Source organism: Eubalaena glacialis, chromosome 18 (assembly GCF_028564815.1).
Source record: "Eubalaena glacialis isolate mEubGla1 chromosome 18, mEubGla1.1.hap2.+ XY, whole genome shotgun sequence".
In the NCBI taxonomy this organism is placed as follows: domain Eukaryota; kingdom Metazoa; phylum Chordata; class Mammalia; order Artiodactyla; family Balaenidae; genus Eubalaena; species Eubalaena glacialis.
The window spans coordinates 67,870,231-67,898,082 of record NC_083733.1 but is presented as its reverse complement, the minus strand read 5'-3'; the positions used below and the strand labels follow the sequence as shown (position 1 = coordinate 67,898,082).

General features: G+C 40.8%; 2 protein-coding genes and 1 pseudogene across 3 annotated transcripts in view; 2 read left to right on the top strand and 1 right to left on the bottom strand.

Moving 5' to 3' along the window:
- On the bottom strand, positions 1-24,139 carry ZNF582 (zinc finger protein 582). 2 transcript variants are annotated; one of them, XM_061173486.1, is made up of 5 exons: positions 23,838-24,139; positions 22,455-22,543; positions 20,666-20,792; positions 20,322-20,417; positions 1-1,181 (listed from the first exon to the last, which is right to left on the bottom strand). In XM_061173486.1, the coding sequence occupies exons 1-5, from the start codon at positions 23,848-23,850 to the stop codon at positions 130-132; spliced, it is 1,377 nt and encodes a 458-aa protein (XP_061029469.1). In that variant the 5' UTR covers positions 23,851-24,139; the 3' UTR covers positions 1-129. The 2 variants fall into 2 exon arrangements, with proteins under 2 accessions (XP_061029469.1, XP_061029468.1); XM_061173485.1 differs by lacking the exon at positions 1-1,181 and adding an exon at positions 10,875-12,247.
- LOC133078864 (solute carrier family 25 member 36-like) lies at positions 12,798-13,715 on the top strand (annotated as a pseudogene).
- A 197-nt stretch (positions 24,140-24,336) lies between the features above and the next one.
- Positions 24,337-27,852, top strand: part of ZNF583 (zinc finger protein 583) — a 33,765-nt gene continuing 30,249 nt past the window's right edge. The window contains exon 1 of the mRNA XM_061173484.1: positions 24,337-24,419. The gene's annotated coding sequence lies outside the window, so the exon portion shown is untranslated. The remainder of the gene's footprint in view (positions 24,420-27,852) is intronic.

Genomic DNA, 27,852 nt, shown 5'->3' with positions numbered 1-27,852 from the left:
ATGTTCCTTGAGGGATGAGACCAGTGAAGTCTTTGCTTCACTTATTTATAGGGATTTTCCATAGCATGAATTCCTTAAAGTTGAGGAAGATGAGAGTGCCCGAAGGCCTTCCCACATTTCTTACATACATTAGGAATGAATTTTCTTATGTCGAGTAAGTTGTGAGCACTGACTAAAGGCTTTCCCACATTCCTTGCATTCATAAGGCTTCTCACCAGTGTGAATTATCTGGTGTTGTTTAAGCTGTGAGCCCTGCCTAAAGTCCTTCCCACATTCATTACATTTATAGGGTTTCTCACCAGTATGAATTCTTTGGTGGTGGTTAAGCTGTGAGCCCTGCCTAAAGGCTTTCCCACAAACCTTACATTTGTAAGGTTTCTTACCAGTATGGATCCTCTGATGTTGAGGAAGATATGAACGATGGCCAAAGGCCTTTCCACATTCATTACATTTATATGGCTTCTCACCAGTATGGATTCTTTGATGTTCATTAAGTTGTGTGATACCTCTAAAGGCCTTTCCACATTCCTTACAGACATAGGGCTTTTCTCCAGTATGAATTCTCTGATGTTTAATAATCAGTGATAAGTAACTGAAAGCTTTTCCACATTCAGTACATTGATAGGGTTTTTCACCAGTATGAGTTCTGTGATGCACGTTAAGTTGTGAGAGCCGAACAAAGGTTTTTCCACAATCCTTACATTCATGGGGTTTCTCACCAGTATGAATTCTCTGATGTCTGGTAAAGAGTGAAACAGAACCAAAGGCCTTTCCACATTCTGTACATTCATAGGGTCTTTCCCCACTATGAGTTCTCTGATGTTGAGGAAGATAGGAACGGCGATGGAAAGCCTTCCCACATTGCTGACATTGATAAGATTTCTCACCAGTATGAATTTTCTGATGACTAAGAAGACATTTCTTCTGCCAAAAACCTTTTCTACATTCATTACACACATAGGGTCTACTTCCAGGTGGAACGTTATGAAGCAGGTTATGGGATGTTTGCTGTCTCAAAGCAGGTATTTCTTCATGAGTGATTATGACTTGACTGGAACTTCCTTCCTCATTTCTGTGATATGTTTCAAATGTGCCTTCACATTCCCAGTCATCTTGGAAACTGGGGTTCTCAGGATCTTTGTTTATAAATTTTTCCATTTTCTCCCATTGGGATACCCAATCTGAAAAATAATGAAAAAGCAGAGATGCTTTAGTCCCTGGTGTCAGTTAGAGCTTCTTTAGTAGAAATAGTTTTAAACTGAAAATAATGCTTATGAAAAAGTAAGTGTTCTATACAGCTCCCAAATGTGACTAAGCAGTTCCTGGTCTCCAAAATCCCCAGAGTTCCTGCTTTAGCAGGAAGGATCCAGCCAATCAGCAATGCATGCCTGAAACATTGATGGGATACTAGGTGGGCTCTGACCTGGAAGAGCTGCCCCCATGGCTGCAAGGACCAGATACAACCTCATCAGAGTAGCACGCAGGATGAGGTTGGGTGCCCTTGGCCAAGGAGCAGTGCACAAGCCCAAACCGGGAGCAAGAACAAGAAAACAGCATATATTGAGAGAGAACATAAGTATGGCTTAAAATGCATCAAGAGATCAAGGAAGAAACAAAAATCTTAACTGCTGAAAGGAAAACAAACCAGCAAAGGACACTGACAAAGAACTAAATAGAAATTCTAGCAATTGAAAGTACAGTGACTGTAGTTAGTTTTGTCAACTGGCATTCAGTATCCATTCCCACCTCCTAGTTGGCCTTCCTCTACTTAGGCTGGGGAAGTAATTTTCCAGCTCCTGGCACTGAGGACTCTGAAGGGAACTAAGTTTCCACCCTTTAGGTGCACTTGTGTGAAATTCAGATGATAGAAGCAACATTTTCTGCTGCTTTGGCTATCAAAAGGTGGTTGCTGGCCTCTTCACTCCAGTTTCAAAGTACGTGTGGCAGCAGTGGTGGTGGTTTCATCGCCTTACTTTCTGATCCCAGGTCATAGCTAAGGCAGTGTGCACTTGAAGGTGGTGGTCCTAGTGGCAGCTCCTGCGTCTCTACATCTTGGCTGTGGCTGAGGTAGCACATCTTCCGAAGATTCAGTGTTGCCACGTTCTGGAAGGCATTTCTGGAGAGCCAGCTCCTGTAACCCTTCTAACAGTTTTTAAGCACCCATTTCCCATATTTTATATCTTTAAATACCTTCCTAATTTAAAAAAGACACACACATACAGTCTTAATACTGATCTTAAGAAATTAGGAAAAAAACCAGGATTTCAGGAGAAGATAAGCCAGAGCAACCCTTCCACTAAAAACACATTTAAAAAATAAAACTTACACCAAAAAATCTTTATCAAAGATCTGAAAAAAATAGCCCAGAATTACCAGGCAAAAATCTAAGGAAACTTGAGCTACCAACTCAAAGAGTACTGAAGCTGGTTTGCCCTGAGTATCAATCCTAATTTTAGTTGTCTTGGTCCATTTGGGCAGCTGTAACAAAATACCACAGACTGGGTAAGTTATAAACAACAGAAAATTTTTTCTCACAGTTCTGGAAGCTGGGAAGAATGAGCTCAAGTTGCTGGCACTCAGTGTCTAGGAAATAAATTCTTATGTTGAGCCACCATATTTTGGAGTCAAGCTAAGTTTGCAGCTTAGCTTGAGCCCTAGGACAAAAGTAAAGTCAGTTTAAGATCGCATGTGAAAGGAGCCTCATTTTCTCTGTAAACCTTTGAGAAAAGAGTTTAGAAGGAAAACCTCTGAAAGCCAAACAGGTGAGGTTTGTTTGGTTTTTTTTCCCCCCTACAATGGCTTACCCCTTCTTCACTCAGCTACTAGGCCGCTGTCTCTTCACCACCACCAGCTATTCCCTTGTTCCAACAATCGATCACACTTGGCTTAGAATTGCTAAACTTCCCACGTAGGAAAATGAGTGGGACCTGGTCATGCTATTGCTATCCAAATGCCCAATCCCTTGAGGGGACATGGATACAGCAAAGTAAAGAGAATGGCTTGAAAAATCAGGAAGGTGAAGTTTCAGAAGTAACTCAGACCTATTTCCAGCTTTACAAATCTCAAACTGTTGCTTCCAAAATGCAGTCAAACACTTTAGCACTTCCCTGGAGGGTGAAGATGGAGGAATCATGATGCTCAGGTGATAGTGAATTATGAGAGGACGGTCTTAACCAACAGCTGAGACTCCTGTCGTTCTCCAGTTTGTACACATCCCTCTGGGTGGCTATGTGTGGGAGGAGAGGGAGGGAATTAGCCACCCACACACACTCTGCTCAAGTGGAGTTGATGGCCACATCTTTGTGGCTATCCTGATAAGAAAAACTAACATTTTTAGACTTTGAGAGCTGAGTGACCACATGACCCTGAGGGGAGGGGCACATTTGCCTCGGAAAGGGAAAGAGGGCACTATAAAATATTTTTCTCAGATAGCCTTAATGTATTGAGTCCAATACTAGTTAAATAAATTACCTAACAACCATGGATTTACTCACTTAAACAAGTATTTGAATGTAATCTGCAAATTTCTTTCTGACAATGCAATTTCAATACAATTATTTTTTGAGAACACATACATCATTGTGAATGTTTAACATTACCACAGACATTTTCCCTTGTTCTGAAAAATTCTTCAAACATTTTTATTAACTGTAGAGTAATCCACCACATGAATGGACATGAGATTCACGTGTAAGTCTATGACTTGCCCAGTCATTCTTGATTGTAGGGCACTCCTTTTAGATAAGACCTTAAGGTCTTTCCCAGAATCTGCTTCTAGACCAGTGGTTCCAAATTTCTGAGAGGTGGTATACATATATTGAGTCTAAACAGGGTGAGACTGCTGGGGTTGGAAGGGCAGCTGCACCAGTATCCTTAACTTCTCCATGCCTCAGTTCTCTAGTCTTTAAATGGGATAGGTGACATTATGTACCTCAAAGTGTTGCTGTGAGGATTGAATTATGTGCTTACTATATTATAGTGCTTGCTACATAGTGATTAGCAAATATATATATGTGTATATATAAATCTGTATGTATGTATACACACACATCTATACCTACAGATCTTTCTCAGTTTACTATGGGGTTATGGCCTGATAACCCCATGGTAAGTTGAAAATATTCTAAATCGAAAATGCAATTAATACATCTAACCTACTGAACATCATAGCTTAGCCTCGCCTACCTTAAACGTGCTCAGACCACTTATATGAGCCTACAGTTGGGCAAAATCATCTAACACAAAGCCTATTTTATAATAAAGGGTTGAACATCTCAGGTAACTTATTGACCACTGTACTGAAAGTGAAAAATAGACTGGTTGTAAGTGTATCCGTTGTTTACCCTCAGAACTTCCTGGCTGCCTGGGAGCTGCAACTTGCTGCTGCCCAGCATCATGAGAGCATCATAGAGCATAGCACTAGACCAGGAAAGGGTCAAAATTAAAAATTCAAAGTAGAGTTTCTACTGAATGCATATCGCTTTCACACCATTGCTAAGTGAAAGAATCCTAAACTGAACCATCGTAAGTTGGGGACCATCTTTATATAGAGAGAGATATCTATATCGACATGTATCAGATCTATTTATCAATGGATATCAGTCTCTATCTTTCTCTAAACACACACAGACACTCTCTCTCTCTCTCTCTCTCTCTCCCTCCCTGAACTAACTCTAGTCAGGCTCCTCTAGGCCCCAGTCTTGGGCTCTGTCCTTCACCCATTTAGTCCAGTTTTAGGAAGAATTCCCCTAGGTCAGTTTATCAAGAACACCACCACCCGCCCCCATCCTTAACATCTCATCACTCTCGCCAGCCCTCAGCAAGAATCCTATTAAGTACTTTTAGCCAGATTCTCCCTCTTACCCTTGATGGTTCGTTTTAGTAACCGTATATCCAGTGACACCGCCCCCCTTCACTATAAATCCCCACTTGTTCTTGTATTTGGAATGGAGCCCAGTTATGGACAAAGGTCTCTCACCCTATGGCAATAATTCCTGAATAAAGTTTGCCTTGAGAAGCTTTCGATTCTGTCCGGCTCTGGTATTTTTTGACTATACTGGGGAAGGCTCAGATAACTTTGGGAATCCATACAACTATAGTCCTCTTCCTAAGAGAAAACGCAAAAAAAAAAAAAAAAAGGCAAAACTGCCCAAAACCTTAAGTGGTTTGTGGGGTCTACGAATCCCAGATTAAGAATCTTTAAGAAGGAAAAGACGCTGGGATCCATTTGTGGCTGGACACATTCCCTGCCGCCATGGTCTCTGAGAAACGTAGTCCAGAGGCAGGATAGCCAGAACTTGGTCATCCCATAACCACCCCCGAACCCCCTAAATACCTTCCCTGCCACCCAAAAAGAGCTCGGACCCGGCCCCGGGCGGAGCGGAACGTCGACCCGCTCTAACGCGGAAACAATCGCCCGGAAGCAAAACGCGCGAAGGCGCCGCAGACGAACCCGCTTCTAAACTCCAGGGAGCTTGGGCTCCTCAGCTGGAGAACACGGAGGCATCCGAGAGAGGCCCCACCGCAGTGCCTTCTGGGAAATGTAGTCCAGAGCCGGAGGGCCGGTCGCCCAAAGAATGCTGGGAAGACAAACCCGGACCGTGATTGGGCCCCGGCTGCAGTCGGCTTTTGGGAGTGCAATGCGGCGTGTCGCTCTGGTCAAGCTGGAGCCCGGTCTTCAATCTCCTCAACCTTGGCCTCGTCTGACCGCCCAGAACCGAATCTTCCTCCGTGAGTTCTGCCTGTGGGCCATGACCTGTCCTGCGTACTGCTCCGGGTATGAGCTGTGAGACAGCCTGTGTGTGACAGGGGAGGCTGTGGGTCTGTGACGTGAGACGGTTTGGCCCAAGACCGTGCCAGTGACTGAGGGTGGGGAGAGGCAGGTGAGTGGATACACCTGCCTCTGCGTGGGTGGCGGATAGGATTCTGCGACGTGGAGCGTGACCGTGCGAGGAGGGCTTTGTATGTGACGTGTCTTTCTGTGTGACCGCAGGTCTTAGAATGTGTGGCCTTGGTTATGTGTGAAAAGTTCTGACTCTCAACCTTCCTTCAGTCTATCAATGTGACCGGAGTTGTTCAGAAACTGTGTAGGTTTAAGATAATAACATGAATGTGGGTTTCTGTTTGGTTGCCTGTGGGATTGTGATAACTACTTCCAGGTTTGCTTTCCCCATTTACAACTAGGGTAATAACTCTAAATTTCTTATTACCCTGAAGTTCTGCAGCAAAGCACAAACAACATAAAACATGATAAAAACATGACTTTTACATTAAACTCAAAATTATTATAGAGAAAAATTCAAAATCAGCCTAAAATGTTAAAACATGAGGATGGGTTTCAAAACAATTTCTTATCAATAGTATGGTACGGTCTGTCTTGGCTCTGCCCCAAACACCACAGTTAGTCAGTTCCTTTTGCTGATTGGAATGTACCTGCAGAAATTCAGGAAGCCTTGGCCTGCAGAATTAGCGTTACCCATCCTGAAGCGCTCATCTAGAATATGCATGGCCTGGTCTGCCCACTCTCTGAGGAAGGACGCTTTCCCTCAGAAGGTCTCGAAGCTTGCCCAAGGCAGCAGTTTCTCCCTGAGCCAGACCCAGAACTCAGAGCTTCTATCCCTTAATATAGTTTTGTTTTCATCTGGCCTCATGGCTTCTGTGATGTCATGAAGCAAATGTCTGCTATCTCTGATATTGCTTTCTCTAAGGAGTTTACCACCTTGATTCCACCCATATGGGGCTGGAATAAATAGAGGAACATTTCCCTGTAGGCCTTGTATTTCATGGAAGGAAATTTTAGAGTCACAGAGATCTGACTGTAAATACCAACTCAACCACTCACATTCTACAAGTCACTTGTAGTTTGTGGTTTTCAGCAAGTCACTTTTCTACATCTGTCTTATTTTTTCTCCTACAAAGAAAATCTGACTGCAAGGTTATTTTGAGGAATTACGATTACTGATATTGAAAGTGATAAGTTAGCATAAAGAGGTTGAATCTCACACTTTAGTTGTTACTGCATCCCTTTTACATCTTCAGGTTTTTGAATTATGAGGATATACTGCTTATTCAAAATATTAAAGATTTTTAAGCAGAAATGAAATAGAACAATTGAGACGTACTAAACAATATTTAGAAGAAAATTATCTTGGGCTAAAAAAAAAGACATGAGATATTTAAGCATATCCTGCTAAGTTCCTGAATTCTAAGGATAGAAAGAAACTCTTGCCAAATGCTGGGATGGAAGCAGTTACTGTGGTAGGCAGAATTATGGCCCTCCAAAGATGTCTACGTCCTAATCCCAGGAACCTGTGGGTATGTTTTTACATGGCAAGAGGGAATTAAGTTGCAAATAGAATTAAGGCTGTTAATCAGATGACCTTAGGACAAGATTATCCTGGGTTGTCCAGATGAGCCCAATATAATCACAAGGGTCCTTAAAGTTGAAAAGGAGGCAGAAGAGTCAGTGTCAGAATGATGCAATGTGTGAAAGACTCAGCTGGCTACTGCTGGCTTTGAAGATGGAAAGGGGCCACACCAAGGAAGGTGGGTAGCCTCCAGAAGCTGAAAAGGCTAGGAAATAGATTCTCCCATAGAGCCTCTAGAAGAGAACACAGCCCTGTCAAGACCTTGATTTTGGCCCATTGAGACCTGTTTCAGACTCTGACCTCCAGACAGTAAATGTGTGTTGTTTTAAGCTGCTAAATTTTGATAATTTGTTACAGCAGCAACAGGAAATGAATACATCCCCATAAGCTAAGAGAAACAGACTAGCACTGGGTTCCTCTTCTAGAAGATCAGAAGCCAGAATTCAGTGAAGTGACATCTCTGGATAACTGAGAAAAAAACTATAATCCAAGAACATTCCACTAACCAAAAATATAATTTGTGAAGGTCCAAGAAACTCTTTTGGACATATAAGGATTCAGAGAATACCAACTATATAACATTTATTGAGATAAATATAAATACTCAATAAAATAGTCTAACCAGATTGCATTTGAAATAAATCTGTTACCTCAAGACGGGAAAACAGTAAAAGAAAAACAGTGGCCAGCAATGAATGTTACTCTGAATACTATATTTAAGTTTAAACGGAAATCATGAATGGGTCTGGCAGTAAGTAATATAAGCATCAAATACAGTAAGTCCCCTACATACGAACCTTCAAGTTGCAAACTTTCAAAGATGCAAACATGCATTTGCATATCCAGTCACGTAAGTTAGTTCATGTGTCTGGCGTACATTGTCATGTGTATGCATCCTCTCCAAGTGGTTGTGCTTTTGTGTACTTTACTATGCAGTACTGTGTAGAGTACAGTAGTACAGTATCTTTATTTTAAGCCCAAGATGTCTGGAAGCAAGCGTAAAAGCAGCGGTGATGAAACTGGTAAGAAGCGCCAGCTGTTGTACTGTACTACAATACTTTTCAAGGTACTGAACTGGAAGATTAAAACTGTCTTATTTTTGTGTTTGTTTTTTATGTATTATTTGTGTGAAAAGTATTATAAACCTATTAAAGTACGGTACTGTATAGCCGATTGTGTTAGTTGGGTACCTAGGCTAACTTTGTTGGACTTATGAACAAATTGGACTTACGAACATGCTCTCGGAATGGAACTCGTTCGTATGTAGGGGACTTACTGTAAATAAGAGTAAAACTAAAAGCTTTGGACTATGAGTTTTCATTAGGTTAGTAAAATGGAGGAAATGTTAAAGAACAGGCTGTGAAGGAAGGGAAAGAGAAAGCAAGGGTGGTCTCTTCTCAGAGGAGAGTAGCAAAGAAAACTAATGATGGGTTAGAAAGTATAATAGTGCTCTCATTCTGCCCAATAGTGATTAAGAATGGGGAGATAACCACTACCCTAAGCACAGTGGGAAGTTCCAATTTAGCAAGAGAAAAGGAACATAAGGAAAGGAAAAGACTAAGAAAACATAAATAGTACAAAGTAAAATGAAAGGAATAAGGTGGAGTTATTACACTAAATAAAAATGTGAATTTCCCTACAGAAAATTTGTATTTTGAGTTATTAAAAAATTAGCTATATTTTTTTTATAAGAAATAACTAAAATGACAGGGGTTGAAAATAAATGGATGGGCAAAAACATACCAAGTAAACAAGGATAAATCATTATTATTAGTGTTACACAGTGTGGAAATAAAATACCAAAAGGATTATACTAGGCCAAGGTTGGCAAACTTCTTATCTAGAGGGCCAGATAGGAAATAAATAGGCATTGTGGCCATAGTCCTTGTTGCAACCACTCAGCTCTACTGTTGTAGACAATATGTAAATAAGTGAACATGACTGTGTTCCAATAAAACTTTATTTATAAAACAGGCAGCAGGCCAGATTTGGTTTGTTGACCCCTACACTTGGCAGAGTAGGATATTGTTTAGTGATAAAAGTATGATTCTTAAATAGGGGTTAAGTTATATGTCTTTATAGGTCCAACAACATAAAGTAAAAAATCTCTGGATATTCAAGATTGTGGTTAAAAAATTCAATTTTAGGAAATTCTGATCCAGTATACCAAATTATATAAGAATGTGGAGAATTTTATCATTATAATCTACTGGCTTAAATAGAATCTTGTATCCAAAAAAGAATTTACATTATTTTTCAATGTTATGGAACATATACAAAAATCAATCCTGTACTTAGCCACAAAGAAAAATGTTAAATACAAAGAAATAGATACTTTCAGGCCACATTTACCAATCATAATAAAATAAAATTTGAAGTTACATCATTTAGGATGCTTTCAGCTGCAAGTTTGCAAAATATCCAACTAATAGTAACTTCAGCAATAAAGGTTTATTTTTCTTAGATAACAAGGCATCTAAGAGACAGTTCCAAATTGGCCTTGTAGCTCAGTGTTAGGGTGCTGGGTCAGCTTCTTTGAGGTCCTCTCTTTTCTGCTCTTGGTTCCAAGATGGCTGCAGCAGCTCCAGGCATCAAGTTCTCAGAGAAAAATGTTTAAAAGCAAGAAATGAAAGAGGAGGGAGTCTTCCTAATGTATCTGTCTCTTCTGAATAAGGAAGATCTTTCCCAGAAGGCCCTGTAGATCCCTAGAACATACTGGCCATACACTGGAACATCTGGGCCATCTTGAGCTGCAAAGCGGGCTGAAAATTAGCATGTGACATCTGCAGCTTGTAAGACAAGACACAGATGCTGCCAATAGGAATGGGAATTGGGTATGGCTGCTAGGTAGGCAACCAACCCCTTCTGTCTGTGATAAGTTATAAAAGATAATCTAAAACAACCTGGAAACTAAGAAACAGTCTCCTAAACTTAGTTTACTCTTGGATCAGAGAGAAATAAAAAATGAGATTATTGTAGGATAACCACTTCCTATTTCATCATTTTCTGTTTTTGTTTTCTGTTAATTTATTCATCATCAGGGTGTTTGGTATTCTCTTTTCTGGCTTCTTAAATAGTACATTTAGTATATTTGAGTACTATCTTTCAGGTTTTCATGTTTTGCATATACTTAAAGGCTGTAGAAGTTCCTCTGAGTAACTTCAGCCACATCACACATTTCTTGACATGTAAAAACTCTCGTTGTCATTCTGTTCATTACCACTGATGGTAACTGCATGACTTAGTTTCTTGTTAACCCAAGAGTAATTTAGCTGGTTTTTTTTTTTTTTTTCTTTTTAATTTCCAATAAAATTCACTTGGCTATTGTTAAAATTATTACACTGTGGTGAGAAAATGTGATTCTGGTGTTAGAGACAAAATTTTTTCCAACCTTTTTGTCTTTGACAATCATGGTCTAAAAAATTTGCATCCATATAATTTTTCTTCAATATGAATTTTATTACTCAGGATAAAGGACAACTCTGAATAAAGGAATTCTCACTTGCATTACATTCTTCAAGTCTTTCTCCAAGATATAAAGAGTAAGTTGTGATTAGTCTAAGCTAATGGACTCTTCCCATTATTTCCATTCATATGGTTGCTTGCTAACATAAATTCTCTGATGATTAATAAGGGATAAGTGCTGATGGAAGGTTTTTCTACATTTATTAAATTCACTTGTGTTTCTCTATTATGCATTCTCTGATGTTGAACGGTAGTTGAGTCATGATTTAAAGTCCTCCCACATTCCTTATATTCATAGGGCTTTTCCTCAGTATGAATTACCTGATGTTGAATCAGTTGTGAGCAATGGCTGAAGGCTTTCCCACATTCCTTACATTCATATGGTTTCTCACCTGTATGAATTCTATAATGTACAGTAAGATGTGAGACCCGTTTGAAAGCCCTACCACATACCTTACATTGGTAGGGTTTCTCTCCTGTGTGAATTCTCTGATGTTGCTTAAGTTGTGAGTTCACCCTAAAGGCCTTCCCACATGCCTTACATTCATAGGGTTTTTCACCAGTATGAATTCTCTGATGTCGAATAAGAGTTGAGCCTTGATTAAAGGCCTTCCCACATTCTTTACATTCATAGAGTTTCTTGCCAGTGTGAATAGTGTGATGTTGAATCAACTGAGAACGATGACTAAAGGTCTTCCCACATTCCTTGCATGCATAGGGTTTTTCACCAGTATGAATTCTATAATGTACTTTAAGATGTGAGATCCGATTGAAGGCCTTGCCACATTCCTTACACTGATAGGGTTTCTCACCAGTATGAATTCGTTGATGTTCAATCAACTGTGAGCTTCGACTAAAGGCCTTTGCACAATCCTTACATTCATAAGGTTTCTCACCAGTATGAACTCGCTGATGTTGTATGAAATTTGAACCAGAATTGAAGGCCTTTCCACATTCCTTACATTCATACGGTTTCTTGCCAGAATGAATATTCTCGTGTTGAATTAGTCGTGAGCCATATTTAAAGGCCTTCCCACATTCCTTACATTTGTAGGGTTTCTCATTAGTATGAATCCCTTGATGATTAATAAGGAAGTCCTCTTGCCAGAAGTCTTTTCTACATTCATTATATCCATAGGGTTTTTCTCCAATATGAATTTTCTGATAAAAAGTAAGAGATGCTTGCTGGTCAAAAGTGGACATTTCTTCATTATCGATTATCATTTGACTCAAATGTCCATCTGGATTTCCCTCTTGCCTGTCAAACTGACTTCTGCATTCCCAATCATCTTGGAAACTTGAGCACTCAAAACCATAACTTGTAAGGCTTTCCATTATCTGCCACCGGGGTGACTGTACTTCATAACTGTGCTGCTTTGGAGATAATACCTTAGTGTCATACCTGGACTCCAGTACTGAAAAAGAACAAAACAAGTATGTATTTGTTTTTTCCTTTTCCAGAAAAAGTAACTTCTATAGTAAAAACTGGAAAGTTCAGACTCAGGATAATATCTGTAAGCTCTTGAACGTGACTAAGAAATTAGAAAATGGAGTAGAACAGAGAAAGAGGAAATACCATAAATTGAGATGAATGATTATAAGAGTAGTTCTAAAATATTAGTGTGGATCAGAATCACCACTGAACCATGGTTTTAAAAAATGAATGTTTCTATGAAACCCTAGAAAAGACACATATGAGTAACAGAAAGCAAATCATTTGTTGCCAGGGGCTGGGGGGTATGAGTAATTGTGTGGGAAAGAGCATAAGGGAACTTTTCAGGGTGATAAATATGTTCTCTATCTTGTCTGTGGTGGTGGTCATGTAAGTGTATACATTTGTCAGTAGCCATTAAAATATTGTACTTAAGATGCATGCATTTAATTTAATATAAATTATACCTCAATAAAGTAGATTTTTAAAAATGATGGAGAGGGGTGACTGGATACTCCTCTGGCCAGAGGAACATGACAGTGCATCTGCTTGACAGGGGATGTGGTGGTATAGGAGGGCTATTTTCACATGTCCACTGGAAGGTGTAATAACACAGCTGTGGTCTTCTGCTGTGATGCTTTCTGTCTCTGAAGTTTAGCTGAACACCGTGGCTAGAGCTAATGTCAGCTGGACCAGTCTCTCCTGGACTTTTCCACTGCCTAAAAGTGACCTTGGAAAAAGGAGGGCCTTGTCCCTTGTTTAGAAGATTAGGCCCAAATTTAATGGGGGTGGCCTCTTTCAGAGCAATATTCTTTGCTGGTTATTCAAACTGCAAGGAAAGGCTGAATGGTGTATTTGATCTTGATTCTACCTGGTACCATGATTTCCGTACAGTGGCCCGTTTTACTGCAATCACAGAAATCAGTCCCATTTGGTTAATAAAGAATTGGTTGCAGCTTCATGCAAGGAACTATGGGGAAAAGTGAATGGGTGCTTTTGAATGTGTTCATAAGTTATAGACAGAAGGCCAAAGGGGACTTTATAGGGGCACGTATGCTTCCTGTGGTAGCATATCAGAGACCACTATTGGTTTTTTGGTGAAATTATTAAGCAAAAACTACTGGAATAAAAGATTACTTTGACAATGCAAGATGATGAAAAGTCTGTGAAAGAAGTATCAATTTTCTGGGAATGATGCTGCTGTCACCTCAAAAATTTGCACCACGAGAAGTTGTAAGAACAAAAAGAATGAAAAGAGCAAAAAGTAGAGGTATTGTGTGAAAAGAGCAAAAGTAGAGGTATTTTTTCAGACACCATGTTTGGTTGTTGAAGAGGGAAGCTCTCTTTACAGGTCTCTTTACTGTGCTCTAACAACTGTGCTAAGACAGATTCCAAACACATCCATTATAATGGCCACCTATGAACTGGTGGTCCATCTACTCAATGGTTAGCAACATCTGGCTGCCATCCTATAGAGAAGGGACCAAAAGATTGCAGTGGACCATGGAATATTAAAGCCAGCCTGGTGGACAGAAGAAAATTAGTTTGGGAATGTAACTATGCCCTAGTGGAAATCTGGTTTTAGGAATTAAAGTGATAACACATTACTTGGTCTTTTTGGCAATGTGAAAAAAACTGCTGCCTCTAAGGACATGCCATTAAAAGCACTCCTCTCTCCAAACTGCCATATTTTCTGTCACAGACATCAGACACAGTTGAGTTTTGCTGATTTATGGCGGTCAGAGTACAGTGTTTACTCCATGAGCACTTTGCACTCATCTGAATTAAGCCATCTCTAATCATATATTGTGCTATAACTATACAAAGATAGTACTAATTTTCTAATTTCTGGCTTCTGTTCTACTTCTTGTAAAGTTGCAAAATAGCAACAATAATAATGAGGTCCTCCGTATTATTTTTATATTTTCCTAATAGGATATGGTGCAGTTTTTAGAAGTTGATTATTTAGCATTAGTAATTACTGTTTTTAACAACCAATGAAATAATGTCTAAAAATCTTGTGTATAGTCTTAGCATTAAAATGTTTTGGAAACTCAAAGGATCCCAAATGGCCAAAACAATCTTGAAAAGGAAGAACGAAGTTGGAGACCTCTCTTACTTCCTGATTTCAAAGCATATAAAGAGCTACAGTAATCAAAACAGTGTGGTACTGGCATTAAGGAAAACATAAAGACCAGTGGAACAGAATAGAGAGTGCAGAAGTAAACCCATATACATATTGTCAAATGATCTTCAACAAGGATGCCAAGACCACACAATGAGGAAAGGACAGGCTCTTCAACAAATGGGGCTGAGGAAATTGGATATCCACATGCAAAAGAAAGAAGCAGGACCCTTACTTTATACCACATTTTAAAAAATAACTCAAAATGGATTAAAGACCTAAACCTAAGACCTAAAACTATAAACTAGAAGAAAACATAGGGGAAAAGCTTCATGACACTGTATCTGGCAATGGTTTCTTGGATATGGTACCAAAAGCACAGGCACCAAAAGCAAAAATAGACAAATGGGACTATATCAAACTTAAAAACTTCTCTGTGCATCAAAGGAAAAAAATCAACACAGTGAAAAGGCAACCTACAGAATGGGAGAAAATATCTGCAAACCATATAACTGGTAAGAGGTTAATAGACAATATAAAGAACTCCTAAAACTCAACAAAAAACACAAATAACCTGATTTTAAAATGGGCAAAGGACTTGAATAGACATTTCTCCAAAGACACATAGATGGCCAACAGGCATATGAAAAGATGCTCAACATCACTAATCATTTGAGAAATGCAAATCAAAACTATGAGATACTGCCTCACAGCCATTAGGATGGCCACTATTAAAAAAAAAAAAGTGTTGATAGGGTGTGGAGAAATTGGAGCCCTTGTGCACTGTTGGTGGGAATGGAAAATGGTGCCGTCACTATGGAAAATAGTATAGTGGCTCTTAAAAAAGTTAAAAACAGAATTACCATATGATCCAGAAATTCTGCTTTTGGGTATATATCCAGAAGAATTGAAAGCAGAATCTGAAAGAGATACCTGCACACCCATGTTCACTGCAACTTTATTCACAATAGCCAAGAGGTAGAAGCAACCCAAATGTCCATTGACAGATGAATGGATTAAAAAATTGTGGCATATACATACAGCCTTAAAATGGAAGGAAATCCTGTCACATGCTACATTATGGGTGGACCTTAAGGACATCAAGCCAAGTGAAAGAAACCAGACACAAAAGGCCACATATTGTATGATTTATGCGAAATATCCACAATAAGCAAATCCATAGAGACAGAAAGCAGATTAGTGGTTGCCAAGCACTGGGGGGAAGGGGGAATGAGGAATGACTGCTTAATGGGTATGGGTTTCCTTCTGGGGTATGTCTAGGAAAAACACACTTCTCAACACCATTCTACTCTCCATACTTCACTTCTGACACTTCTGGTCACCAAATGTGTGTGGGTTTTTCGCTTACACCAAGCAGCCCTCCATCTCTCTGGTAGATACTGATTGGGCAACCTACAAATTCAATTCTGACACTATCTTTCTGCAGATCTCACAGATTAAGGGCTCAGTCTCACAAGACTGCCCCTACCAGCGCCCCGCCCCCCATAAATGGAAGTTCCCACAACCCCCTCCATGGGTTTTAATCATTTGCTAGAATGGCTTGCAGAATTTAGGAAAACAGTTTACTTACTATATTACCAGTTTATTACAAAGGATGTAACTTACGACCAGCCAGATAGAAGAGATGCATCGAACAAGATGTGGGGAAAGGCTGTGGAGCTTCCATACCACATCTGGGCACACCACCCTCCCAGCACCTCCATGTGTTCGGCAAACTGGAAGCTCTCTGAACCCCATACTTCAGGGACTTTTATGGAAACCTCACTATGTGGGCATGATTGATCAAATCATTGGCCATCAGTGATTAACTCAACCTCCAGCACCCCCTTCCCTGGGGTTGGGGGTGGAGCTGAGAGTTCCAACCCTTTAATCACATAATTGGTTCCCCTCTCAACCAGCCCCCATCCTGAAGCTATCCAGGAGACCCAAGCCACCAGTCATCTAATTAGCATATAAGAAGACACTTATGACTTCGGAGATTCCAAGGGTTTTAAGACTTGTGTGCCAAAAAACAGGGATGAAGAACAAATATATATTTCTTATTATAAATCACAATATCACAGAGTGATAAAAATATTCTGAAACTAGATAATGGTGAATGTACTAAATGCCAATGAACTATACACTTTAATAAGTTGAATTTTGTTAGGTATATTTTACCATAACTTTAAAAAAATTAAAAAACATTTTCCATAAAAACTATAAATGACCACAACTGGCTCAAGAAATGCAACACTTGAATGTTAGATTCAGTATTCAGTATCAGGAGTTCAGTATTAGGAAACCTGTTCATATAATGCAGATTTTGTAGATGGAAAGAAAAAAAACTTAATAAAATATGAAAAGGTGGATCTTCTTTAACCTAAGAAAATATCCCTATCTCATTCCTATGGCTGATATTATGCTTAATGAAAGACACTAAAAATATTCCTATTAAGGTCAAGAACAAGATTAGTACGTAAAACCCCTCTTAACAGTGTTCTGCGGGTACTACATAATCAGCATCCTAATCAGGCAAGAGAAAAACTGCAAGGTATAAAAATGTAAAAACATTATCACCATTTGCAGATGATATAATCGAATACTTAGAAAGCTCAAGAGAGTTACATAAAAAACTGTCATAAACAATGAGAAAATTCAGTAAGTTGGGTTTGCTACAAAATTCATCTGAGGATGTGAATGGCTTCTGTCATATATAAAAAAATAACCAGTTGGAGTATAAAATGGATGAATGCCATATTAGTCTATATTATAGATTATGCCAGTAACAGCAATAAATATAAACTACCTAGGAATAAATGTAATAAGACACATACAAGATCTATATAAAGAAAATGTTAAAACCTTAATCAGGGATGGACATAAATGAAAGGAAAAGCCTGTCGTGTTCTTCAATAGAAGACTCCGCATAATAAAATCAGTTTTCTCCTAAATTAATCTATAAATTTACAGTGATCGCAGTAAGAAAAATTGCATGATTTTATTTTTTTTTGAAAGCAAATATTCTGATTCTAGGGTTTGGATAGAAAAGTAAATGAGACTAGCCAGGAAAACTCTGAAAAATAAGAATGAAGAGGGACTAATTCTACCAGATATTTAAAACATTTAAACTCTTAATAAATTAAAACCATAATGGTATAGACACATGGTTAGAGAGATGAATGGGCTAGAACAGAAAGTCCAAAAATAGATCCAAATACAGAGGTGATAAAGCAGACGACAAAGGTGGCTTTATACATTAGTGGTGAAGAGATAAATGCTGTTTCAATAAGTGGATAATAATCTGGAAAATAACATGAAATCACATCTTACACTGGGAAAAATTCCATATGGGTCATAAATTTCATCATAAATAAGCTAGAAAATTATCACAGGAGACTCATAACCTCAGAGGGTGAAGTTCTCTTTAAATATGACACAAATCCACATATCTAAGGAGTAAACAAATTGAGCACCTCAAACAAACAAACACATGCTGTCAAAACTCAAACGACAAAAGCAAAAAAATCTGTTCTGTGACATTTCAGGTGTGGTAGGCAGAATAATGGCCTCCCAGAGATGCCCATGTCCTAATTCTCGGAACCACAAATATGTTAGGTTACACGGCAGCACACAGCTTCTCTCCCCATGTTCACTCCACCCCTGATCTCACTCACTCCAAGGGGCCAACTACCACTTCAACGTGGATGAATCTACCGCATCAGTAACGCTTAGTTCTTAGCTTCCCATTTGAAATGCTCTCGAATGCTGCAGAACCTGTTTATGGACATGATTTTGGTCTCGTGTCACACTGTAACTTTGGGTCTAATCAGGGAAGATTTTGCCCCCCCACCCCCAGGGGACACTTGGCAATGTCTGGAGACATTTTTGGCTTCACAAGTAAAGGGAGGCCAGGGAAGCTGCTAAACATCCTGCAATGCATAGAATGACACCCCCTCCACCCTGGCCCCAACAAAGAATTATCCCACTCAAAATGTCAACACGCCCCCATGATGTCTAGCACTGCAATTAGAGAAAGCCCTCGCACAGAGACAAAGACCCAACACAGCCAAAAATAAATAAATAAATAAAATTAAAAAAAAAAAAAAAAATGTCAACACCACTGAGGTTGAGAAATCCCCCATCCAGAACAGGAGCACCCCAGGCAGAAGGGACAGCAAGGGAAGAAGCCTCGAAACAGGAATACGCTTGATGTTTCAAAGCCAGGATGCATATACTTGTATTGTCTGCTTTCGTGCTCCCATGGCAGAGCTGAGTACTTGCGACAGAGACCACAGAGCGGGCAAAGCCTGAAATACTTACTGTCTGGACCTTTAAACAAGACATTTGCCAACCTCTATGTGAATGCAACAGCAAAAAGGCTTGTGTGGCTGTAACCGAGTCAGCAACATGGAGGGTGGTAGGAAATGAAATCAGAGTGGAGGCTGCAGGGCAGATTCTGTAGAGCAACTTAGTCCAACACAAGTTTCTGTGATACTGAAAATGTTCTATTCTGCACTGTCCAGTAGGGCAGCCACTAGCTACACATGGCTACTCAGCATTGGCACTGTGGCTAGGGCAACTGTGAAATGGAATTCTACGTTTCATTTTAGTTAAAATTAAAATTTAAAGAGCGTGTGTGGCTAATGGCTACAGTACAGACACAGAGCCTTCTAGGCCATGGTATGGGTTTTGGGTTTTCTCGAGTGATGGGACGCTGTGGGCAGGTTTTGAGCAGAAATGTGATACACCCTCACTGAAGTTTTGAGACGGTCCGGCTGCTGTGTGGAGAATGCACTGTAGCGGACAACAGTGCAGGCAGAGGCACAGGGAGGAGGCTACTGCAGTAGTCCAAGCGGTGCTGGGGATGTGGGTGGTAGCAGTGTTGTTTGTTGGTGAGAAGTGGTTAAATTCTGGTTATATTTCAAGGCAGAGTGAACAGGATTTCCTGACAGACTGAATACATGTGTGAGACAGAAAAGTCAAGGGTGCTTCAGCAGTTTTTGACTTGAGCAATTAGAATAGAGTCCCCTGTTACTGAAGTGCAGAAGAAAGGGGGAGGAGTATATTTGTTAGGAAGGATCAAGGACTCCCTTTTGGACTTAAGCTCAAAGTGTCTGGTGAACATCCAAGTGGAGTTGATAAGAAGGCTGTAGGATGTAGGTATCTGGAGTTTTAAGGGAGAAGCTGAACGTGAAGGTAGTAATTTGTGTTGTCCAAAAGAACTTTCTCCAGTGATAGAAATATTCTGTATCTGCATTGTCCAATACTGTAGCCACAAGCCACAAAATAGCTACGGAACATTTGAAATGTGGCAAGTGCAACTGAGGTACTGAATTTTAAAGTGTATTTAATTGTAGGGAATTCCCTGGCAGTCCAGTACTTAGGACTCCATGCTTTCACTGCCAAGGGCCCAGGTTTGATCCCTGGTCCGGGAACTAAGATCCCACAAGCCACGCGCCATGCCCCCCCCCCCAAAAGTATTTAATTGTAATGAATTTAAATTTCAATGGCCACATGTGGCCAGTGGCTCCATATTAGACAGCACAGGTGTGAGTGGTATGTATAGCATGGTCATGGAGAAGGTCCTGGGGAATGGAAATAAACAGAAGAGGCCTAAGTCTAAGCCCTGGGGTGCTCCAGCTTTTACAGAAGATGAGAAGATCCACCAAAGGAGGTTGAGGATGGTTAATGAGGTAGGTGAGAACAAGAGGTAGTGATGACCCAGATACACATAAATGTTTCAGAAAGGAAGGAACAACCACTTTTGTCAAATGCTCCTTATAAGCTAAGGAAGATGATGACCGAAACCAGACCTCTGAGTTTGGCAACTTGGAAGGAAAATTTTCTAACTCAAAAGGCCTGCCTCCTCGCCAGCCAGCCGGACAGTTATCTGCAGTGGGTTCTCTCTCCCCACACATGCCTCACTCACCTGGGCACTGGCCTCCTGTCGCTACTTTCTCCACCATACAGGGCTCTCTGCCTTGTTCCAGGAAGGAGATCACATCAGGTTTGGAAATGGCAAAACCTGGATATGAGAAAAAAACATGCCACACAGTTACGGTGCGGGGCCCCAGAATTCAGACCCAGGGCCTGGTTATCGAGGAGGGGCAGTTGCAGGACGGGCCAGGGGAACATGTGAGTCACCTGAAGGCTGGGGAAGATGTAGCTTCAGGCCATAGAACTACCCTTTAACCAATCAAAAGACACCCCAGAATTGACAAGAAGGAACAGATGTGCCCAGGGGTAACCTCCAAACTGACCACATCACCTTACCCAGTGAGACCAGGTTGCTATAGATCTCCAACATCACATCTCTGTACAAATTCCTCTGAGCAGGCGCCAGCTGTTCCCATTCTTCTTGGGAGAAGACTACGGCCACATCCCTGAACAAGTCTGAACCCTGGAACAACAGGCAGGTATGTTATATGTGTATTTCAAGGAAATGTTTTTCGCTGGGATGAGAAGAGATGGAGGAGGTCTCTGCAAGAATGGGGTGTTCTGGTGAAAAAGAAGGCGGGGGCTGGAGGCCTTAGATGTGAACAAGTGACAGGAAAAGATGCGCACAGGTAAAAGAGAGGTTCAAATATTCTTGAACTTCCCTTTTTAATACAAACCAAAGCTCTTGTACTCAGTTCTGGGATGAAAATTAAAATCCAGCCAAATGGAGTTGCTCAGCTGTGACAGTAGAATCAAGCACACTGCCTATTCTGTCCTCGGTATGTGATAAATTCTCAATGGGAAACCTATCATTTGTACTTTTATGGACTAACAACAACAAAACCCAACAATTTTTGGTAGACTTTCCCCAAAATGTTTTATTAAAAAATATTTTCTATCTCAGAAAACACAACTTTCATTTAAGTCAAGAATTGCTTCAAGATGTAGGCTCATTATGTGAAAGCGTATCACAAACATTTTTCCTTATGAGAAAAATCTTCAATGAAGATTACTTTATTAGCTGTACAATTTTCTATCAAGTGAAATAACTGACTCAACCATTCTCTTCCTTTGGATGCAGAGGTCTCCAAGGTCAGATCTCTTAAGGCTGTTCCAAAACTATGACTATCGAGATTCTGAACAATTTATCCATCTATCTGATGGACAAATGGATAGATCTGTCTGAACGTCTATCCATCTATCTTTCAATCCTCAGCTCTGCACTTTGCTTGCTTTTAAGCTCAAGAAGCAGATGGAGAATGACCAAGATTCCAGTGCTCTGTTCAACCCCAAACTGGACCTTAATTCTGGCATCTTAATCTCTCCTAGATTCCCAGCTAAACTTCAGTTACACACCCAGTTGTCAATAGAGGAGATGTCACCCCCCCCACACTGAAATTGAGACCAACCAATACCAGCTTCCCTGCTTTTTTGTGTGTGATCCCTCATCAGTAGCCATCACCATTTCATCAAACCTCAGTTCCTATAAGGGATGCTCTCATTTTGTGTAAGGAAATGGATTTCTTCTCCCTCTGGCCTCCCAGCAAAATACCAAGCCAACAGAAGATGTGGAATGCTACATAGAATGAATCCGTGTGGGCATTGATCAGAGTAGATGGGGCCATGGGAGAGGGTACTAGCTGCCTGGTCTTTTTTTTTTTCTAATTTTTATTTTTTTTTATTTTTGGCTGTGTTGGGTCTTTGTTGCTGTGCGCGGGCTTTCTCTAGTTGTGGCGAGTGGGGGCTACTCTTCATTGTGGTGCGTGGGCTTCTCATTGCAGTGGCTTCTCTGGTTGAGGAGCACAGGCTCTAGGTACGTGGGCTTCAGTAGTCGTGGCACGTGTGCTCAGTAGTTGTGGCTAGCGGGCTCTAGAGTGCGGGCTCAGTAGTTGTGGCGCACGGGCTTAGCTGCTCCATGGCATGTGGGATCTTTCCAGAGACCAGGGCTCAAACCCGTTCCCCTGCATTGGCAGGCGGATTCTTAACCACTGCACCACCAGGGAAGCCCTGCCTGGTCTTTTTATTCCCTAAAATGGGAACCTCTGAGAACCAGATTCTTGGATGGAACCCAGGTGGGAAGCTTCAGGATAAGGAAAGCAAATATTTACATGATTTTAAAACTCACAAGGGACATGACTGTCAAAATTTCATGGGTTGATGGGTCCTCCTCCTGGTTTCTCTCTTGGGGAAGCGCAGAGTCCTGAGATGGCAGAGCTGAGGGAGGAAAGAGCAAACATGAGAGGCTAGGCTTGCTTCACAGCTCCCAGAATGCCACGGTGACAAATGCCCACCTCCTTTACTCCCCACCCCCCAAAATTAGACGGAGCTGGGACAAACTGTGGCCTTTACCCAGCTCCACCCTGTTACTGATGCAAATCTGAGGTGGGGATGCTCAGACCTGGTCCAGTGACTGAGGGTGGTGTCCCAAGGACAAGGAAGGCCGTCCTTAGGCCAGGGAGCAAAGCCTGCCTGATCTGCATCAGCCCAGCCCACAATGAAACCTTCCCAGAACCAAAGCTTTTAACTGTCTCATTCCCACAATGTAACACCTTTGGAAGTCTCCCTGGCTCTTACCCTAACTTCCTAACTAACAAAGAACCTTACAGCCATACGTAAGGCCGGGCAGACACCATTTTGTGGACCTTGCCTGAGTCAACAAATGTTTGCAGTGGGCAAATTAGATGGAGCAGGCCCCGTACTCCATTATCATCACATAAACGTGCCCCTGCACGGAGATATAACAGTGAGCAAAACCGTGTGCACAATATTTGCTGAAAAAACAGAACCAAAGATTAGTACCTAACAGTTCACAAGTAGGCAAGTGGTTGAATCATTTTTGGCACAGCCGTATGATGGATGCCAAGCAACTATCAAAAATCATGTGGAACAACATCAACTGACAAATATATTCACAACTGGACCTTTGTACAACAAGAGAACATTCAGCAAAAGAAGTCAAACCCACGCACCTACTGACACACAGGCTAACCCCCCCCCCCAAAAAAACCCCAAAACTGGAATGGAAAACCACCAAGTGTTAACAATGATGCCATTTAACCACTTCCTGAGTTCATCAGTAAAACCGCAGTATTTTATAAAAGAGCTTAGGACAGTGCCTGGCATGTTACAAATATTTAATTCTAAGTAATGTGTAAATGAAATAATGATAAATGTTCCTTAATATCATGTAGTAGGACTTTTTCCTTATGACCACTTCTTTTTTAAGCATTATTCGTATTATCTATAAATAGTCTATTACAGCGGTGGCCCGTGATTTACTCAGCCATTTCCCCACGGTTGGACAAATTTTCAACAAGATCCTCTAAATTGTCTCCAAGTTGCTCCTTCTAAACTAGTGGTTCCAAATCTTCTGGGGTCTTGCAACTCGGTGACAATCTCATGAAACAAGACTTCGCCCCAGATCTTTTAAAAAGCACGCGTAAGAATAAACGCAAAACATCCGTAAGTATTTTCTGGAGGTGGGGACCCCTCCAACAGACACACCCACCTAAGGGGTCCATGGACCCGGGCTATGAGCCCTGACGCCGACAGAGGGCGCAAGCAAGGCGCGCGCCGCGGGGGACGATGGGAAGTGTAGTCCAGAGCCAGGAAAGCCGCAGACCGACGATGAACCGAGACGTTCGCGTTCTTCCCAGGCCCGCGACCCTTCCGGCCGCTGCGCCCAGTCCTGCGTGGACTCCGGAGCGCTTGGCAAGCTCCGAAGCCCCTCACCTGCCGCCTCCTCGGGTCCAGTTGCCCCCGTGGTCGCGCCCCGCGCAGCCCCAGGTGCGCTTCCCCTCCGTACCGGCGGACTCGGGAGCCGGAAGACAGCGCAGACGCACAAAGCCCCTTGGCTGATGTGTCGCGATTGGGCCAGCGCCGCAGTCTCTTCTGGGAAACGTAGTCTCCAGGCCTAAAGGACGGAACCAAACCTCAAGGCCGCGTCTCGCGATGCTTCGGGTGGGCGGGGTGCTTGCGTGCGTGGGAGACCGTCGGGGTTACGGCAGAGCGTGTTGGGTTCCCTGAGTCGCAGGGTGAGGGTCGGTCCGTTGGGTCCGTTGTCTGCGTGTGACTGTCTCGCTGATTGCAGGTGAGTGTGTGTGAGTGTGACTGGGCGCGCCGTGTTCGGGTCTCACCCGGTCGTTGAGTGTGTGGCTGGGACCGTTAAACGCCAGGTACACGTTTGTGTGTGGCTGTGTAGAAGTGGTATATGACAGAATTTTTCTCGTCTATTGTTAAATCACCGTTGCCGTGGAACAGCTATTTTATTGAAAGATTTGGAGGGAGGAAAAAGCCCGAGAGTTCATTTGGTAACGAATTTTAAAACATTATGTCGAAATACTTGTAGATTATGAAGGAGAATGCAGAATCAGCAAAAATGTTTTAAAGGAGTTGTCAAGGAGTTTCCTGTTATGAGATGACATTTTTCGGCTAAGGCCTCTAGTGCTACAATTTGGTTTGTGAAACCATGAGAAGCTCTGAACTTCACCCATCCCGGGACAGCGTGTTCCAGTATGGTGGGAAGTCCAATGTCCTGGTTGCCGGTCAGGCCCTTTTATACCTGGTCTGTGAATGAGGAAAGCATCCCTATCCAAGGTGGTACATTTGTCCTTGACCCAGGCCCACAGTCCAGAGACCTTGTCTCTTGATTTCTCTTAGAACATGTACTCTTGTGTGTCACTTCTTGAAACATTTTTTTGAGATCTGTGCACATCCATGTTGCTGCATGTCTGAAGGATGTCTTTTTCTCTAAATTAATTTAGAAATGTAATTTAAACCCAGTAAGAATACCAGTACTGTTTTTCCATTGGAAATAGACAAGTTGATGCTAAAGTTCAAATGAAAAAATAAACATGCAAAAATAGCTAGGAATACTCTGAGAAAACAAAGCTAACCTGATCAGATATTAAAGCATTCTAAAAACTTCTATAATTATACCTGCTGTGTGGTATTGGCTCATGAATTGTCAGGTGGAAGAGACTAGAAAGTCCAGAAATATCAAATACAGAGGGAAATCTACTCTGTAGTAAAGGTAGCAAATCATTGGGATAAAAATGAACTTTTTAATAAATAACCTTGTGGAATAATTGGATAGTCAGTTGGAAAAAGATAAAATTGTATTTTATACAACTATTATAATAATTATAATATTTATAAAATATAATTATTATTGTATTATTGTATAACTATTATACAATTACTATACAATTTTATACATACCTCACATCATGCAAAAGAATAAACTCCAAATTGGTCAGAGTTCTAAATTAAACCATGCAAATAGCAGACATGTACAGAGGTGAATTCTATTATAACCTGGATATGTGGAAAGACTTTCTAATTTCGACTTAAAAATCCAGACTTAATAAAAGACTGCTGCACTTGGAACATAAAACTAAAGCACTTATGTAAGGCAAAATACACCACGAACAAAGGCAAAAGACAGATGGCAAAATCTTTACAACTTTATAAATCTCAAATAAGGAGCTAATATTCCTAATATATAAAGACAAAAAGCCAGAAAATGCAAGCAATCTCTGAACTCAACTTAGTAGATTGTTTTTCCTAATAGCTTTGGTGTAGTGATTTTGAAACTGTTTTGTGTGCATCATAGGATTGAGCAAATGAATAAATATATAGATTTGTTGGGAGCCAGTGTTTTACTGTGGGAAAAGAGAGATATAAATAAAGGATAATGGAAGGTAAGGAAGAACCCTGTGATGTTGGGTTGGTGTGAACTCATGATTAAAAGTGTGTCTGTGTACCTCACCCAGATCAGTGTTAACACCCATAGTGAGGGCATGCTGATATCATTACTTTTGTTAAGATGTGGTGGAAATGACAGTTTACCTCTATGGTCTTCCTCCCCAAAACGCATAACCCCAGTTTGATCACAGAACATCAGACAAATGCCAGTTCAGGGACATTAGACAAAATATCTGACCCAAACTCCTCAAAACTGTGAAGGTCATTGAAAACGAGGAAAGTCTGAGAAACGGTCACAACTAAAAGAAGCCTAAGGGGACACAACTACACTAAAAATAATGTATCCTGAATGAGATCCTGGAACAGAAAACGGACATCAGATAAAAACTAAGAAAAAATAAAGTGTGGACTTTAGTTAATAATAACGTATCAATGTTGGTTCATTGTTAAACAAAAAACAGACTAATGATAGGGGAAACTGGGTGCAGAGTGTGTGGGAACCCTCTGTACTATCTTTGCAGTTTTTCTGTAAATCAAAAACTTCTAAAATAAAGTTTATTTAAATTAATTAGTCTTACTATTACTTTAAGAAAAAGTATTTATGTGCTTATGTATTTTCTACTTTTCTATTTGGTGAATGGGCCTGGAAGCAATGATGCCTCAGTAGCAATAAGCAGACCTTGGTCTTTAAATACAATTCTCTAATAAAAGGAACCAAAGCTTCTTGGGGTAATGTCTGATTCCAGGACGATGGCAGGGAAAGTACAAGATGAGTATGGAATATCTTCTTGTGCCAAAAAGTAGGGAGATGCTCAAAAAATATCACAGAGGATTCCCTGCTCACAGCTGTGATGGTGTGATAGTACTAAACTAGGTAACATGTAGGAAACAAGTCTTTTCAGATATTGGACAACTGGTAGTGCAAGACTTTGATCCCCAAGAGAGGGAAGAATAAATGAGTTCCTATAGCTGCAATGGCTTTCTCCCTGGAGGCATATTCCAGACAATGCAGGAAGGAGGAACGCAAGCAGAGCACAACAGATTTGCTAAAGTGAGACAAACAACAGAACTTGGGGAAACTGAAGTAACTGGAATTTGCCGAGCAGAGTGTGGAAGAGGAAGGAAGAGGAAGGAGGGAGATACTCTGAGAAAGAGCTCCAGAAATATGCATAGGAGTCTCCCTGAGTTTTTGGCTGAAAACTAAGCTGCACATAGATCTGTTTAAAGTGAAATTCCAGAACATGCAAAACTGTAGGGACAGAAAGTAGATCAGTGGTTGCTTTGGTCCAGGGGTCCAGGGAAAGTCAGAAAAGGAATAGAAGGGGAATTTGGGGGATGATGGAAACCTTCCATATCTTTATTGAGGTGATGATTACATGGATGTATGTGTTTGTCAAAGCTCTTTGAAGTATATTCTTCAGGATTCAGCTTGAAGGGGGCTTCTGTGGGCAAAACCGGGACAATTTAAGCATCAATATAATTAGAGTAGCAGTATTACTCAAAATATTTCATATGTCCATACTAAAATAAATGATGAATGAATGAGATGAGAAAGAACTTACAGAATTCCAACTGGTAAATGTGGAAGGAATGATAGAGTTAGAAAATATCTTTCAACCATCATGGTAGTAATTGATTCAGGCAGAAATCTCATTGATTATAAATCTGTTGCTAAAGATTGATGGTGAACAGGATATCTTTGTAGTCTCAAATTATCTCCCCACAGATAACTTGCTACAAAAACAAAAATACTTTAGCGTGATCACAGTTAATCAAATGATTTGAATTTGCAACTGTCTTCTGGACTGTAGGTTCTC

Bases quoted from the DNA above. Each gene is read 5' to 3' on its own strand.
- ZNF582 (XM_061173485.1), bottom strand. The intron at 20,418-20,665 runs GTAAGGTGATGT...TCTCATATCCAG, and splicing joins TAGCAACCTGGTCTCACTGG to GTTTTGCCATTTCCAAACCT. The intron at 12,248-20,321 runs GTGAGTGAGGCA...GTTCTTTTTCAG, and splicing joins GACAGGAGGCCAGTGCCCAG to TACTGGAGTCCAGGTATGAC.